At 45.2% G+C, this 1,252-nt stretch overlaps 1 protein-coding gene across 1 annotated transcript; it reads right to left on the bottom strand.

The window, feature by feature from the left end:
- Window positions 1–469: 469 nt before the first annotated feature.
- pirt (phosphoinositide interacting regulator of transient receptor potential channels) lies at window positions 470–904 on the bottom strand (the record flags this gene model as incomplete). The annotated part of the gene is made up of 1 exon (XM_080856138.1): window positions 470–904. The coding sequence occupies one exon, from the start codon at window positions 902–904 to the stop codon at window positions 470–472; it is 435 nt and encodes a 144-aa protein (XP_080712264.1).
- Window positions 905–1,252: the final 348 nt, after the last annotated feature.

The raw sequence follows: 1,252 nt of genomic DNA on the forward strand, positions 1-1,252 counted from the left end.
GATGCCTATTTCATGTGAATAGTCCTCAGCCTGACGAGACTGGATTTTCAATTACAGATCAAAATTAAGGTAATAATGTCAATAAAATACCACTCAGCTTTGGACACACAAAAGAGGAAAATAGCCATTCATCAGTCTGATGGATTCTGCAGTATAAAATCTGAACACAAAACGTTCAGATGTTTTTTCAGCAATGTGAACATGCACGTCTTATTTAACACTATCCTCGCTGCCATAGCCCTTTCATCACAAAGTGATGTCATTTTTCTTAACACTGATGCATCAACTTCTAAACATAAGCATGCTTCTGAATAATCTCTGTATTTGGCACAACTGTCTCAGACTTTCTCAAAGCACCTGTCACCACAGTGCATTCAATGTCATTTGACACTTAACAAGACAAGCTATGGTGCGCATTCCCTCTCAGCATATCCCATATTGCGCAATGCAAAACATGCCTTCAGCATTCTCATAACTGTTGTGGTTTGTAGCAAGTGTACATCTTCTTCATGGCGTGCTTATTCATCTCCCGGGTGACAGGGATGAGAACCAGCCCCACCATCAGCACCATCAGACCAATGGAGAGGAGTGCCGGGCCCATGATGCCTGTACTGAACTTGGATATTCCAGCAAAGAAGAGGCCACTCAACACCAAGCCCACCAGCAGCACGCTGCCCCCAGTGGACATGAGGAGGATTGCGTGACGGTAGAACTCGAAGGCTCTGGGAGGGGGGGCAGTGGTCCACAGGGACTCCGTGTGGGCGAGGCTGAAGACGGTGCTCTCTGTGCGGAGAGTGAGGTGGTCGAAGGACTGGGTGTGAGAATGCTTTCCCAGTGGGATGGTCTCTGCCGTCATGGTCTCCGCCGCCATGGGCTCCTCCGGCACTTCTGTTTTTCCTGTCATTGTGGAACTCTGAGGATCGGAGGAGGCGCAGGGCACAGAGGAGGAGGAGGAGGTGGAAGAAGATTGCTGGGCGTGTCTGATAGGGTGAGAACCTCAGTGGCCCAGTGTCCTCAGTGGTCTTATTTATCTGGCATGAAGATTAAATTAGCATAAGTTTATTTAAGGATAATTTCATTAGATTTTGTTCAATTCACCAAAACTACTTGAAAAGTACAGTTGCTCTATATATAACATTTTAGTCATGTAAGAAGTCTGGAAAGTAAGATGTTTTATTGAAAAGAAGGCAAAGTTAAGACAAAGACACAAAAGAACTGGAAATATTGTAGACCATTCAACATAAAAGACGAC

This window comes from Sprattus sprattus (assembly GCF_963457725.1).
Source record: "Sprattus sprattus genome assembly, chromosome: 18".
Taxonomy (NCBI): domain Eukaryota; kingdom Metazoa; phylum Chordata; class Actinopteri; order Clupeiformes; family Clupeidae; genus Sprattus; species Sprattus sprattus.